Genomic DNA, 1,235 nt, shown 5'->3' with positions numbered 1-1,235 from the left:
ACATACATTCATACATACATACATACATACATACATGCATACATACATACATACATACATACATACATACATACATACATACATACATACATACATACATACATACATACATACATACATACATACATACATACATACATACATACATACATACATACATACATACATACATACATACATAAGTACATCAGGCAGACACACATACATTCTTATTACAAAAAAGCGTTTTCAGGCCCGAGGAATTTTATGCTTTTTAACGCATCATTTTTGTTGCATGCGTTTGCTCAATTCACACGATTCAACAGCTATAAAATGTTTTAAGATGACATTTTGATTGATATTGACAATTTGGGGACATTTTTTGTGCATTTGCAAATTTTCTATATTGACAGGTTTTAAATAATTTAAAATCAGTTTAATGCAAATTCCTCTGATGAATGCCAACAGAGTGAAAACCAATAATAGCATAATAATAACAATAATAAAATTTGAATATAAAAATTTTTAAAAGTTGAAATCTGGTTATTTAATGAGTGTATTCGATTCCAGGTTATACGTCATGATATCAATCTATTAACATATTCCACCTATATCTGCATATCTGTTTCCATTCCTGTATTGTATATTTAAAATGACATTTCACTTTATTTCGTTTTTAAGTTTTAAATTTTTAAATCCCTAGAGTAAATATATTTTTGCCAATATTGCAATTTGTTAACAATAGTGAGAGTAGAGTGGTGGGGGTCGGAAAATATCTAATTTTTGAAAACTGTACAGAGATATACAATGTACCCCCAGAGTCGTAGGGCACTGAATAGCTTGGTCATACCGCACCACACACACACACACACACACACACACACACACACATACACACTGCACAAACTATTTTTTAAGTTTACTTTTAACTAAGAAGTGTGTAGGGTTCATATACTTGTAAATGAACTTAGATTAATATAAGTATTTCGTCTTCAAAATGTTTTTTTTGTTTAAATTCAAATTTTATTGGTTAATATAAATGAAAAAAATTTATTTTTGTTTAAATATATTAATTAAAAAATTATTTTTATAATTTTGTTATTAAATTCAAATCATTTTTTAAAATTATCAAAAAAAAAAATTTTTAGGCTCCTTTTTAGAACCTTAGCTAAAAATTGAATTACATCCGTCTACCTTTAAAAAAACAACAATCTAATCTTATCTAGGTGGGGATATTTTTGGAGATCTTATTATTA

At 27.0% G+C, this 1,235-nt stretch overlaps 1 protein-coding gene across 1 annotated transcript in view; it reads right to left on the bottom strand.

The window, feature by feature from the left end:
* The window catches only part of HELRODRAFT_184658 (hypothetical protein), a gene marked incomplete at both ends in the record, with an annotated part of 2,349 nt that extends 1,522 nt beyond the window's left edge, over positions 1 to 827 (bottom strand). Inside the window, one exon of the mRNA XM_009016568.1 lies at positions 793 to 827. Coding sequence (XP_009014816.1) covers positions 793 to 827 — 35 coding nt within the window. The remainder of the gene's footprint in view (positions 1 to 792) is intronic.
* Between the last annotated feature and the right edge of the window lie 408 nt (positions 828 to 1,235).

Source organism: Helobdella robusta, assembly GCF_000326865.2.
Source record: "Helobdella robusta unplaced genomic scaffold HELROscaffold_1801, whole genome shotgun sequence".
In the NCBI taxonomy this organism is placed as follows: domain Eukaryota; kingdom Metazoa; phylum Annelida; class Clitellata; order Rhynchobdellida; family Glossiphoniidae; genus Helobdella; species Helobdella robusta.
This window is presented reverse-complemented; position numbering and strand designations above follow the sequence as displayed.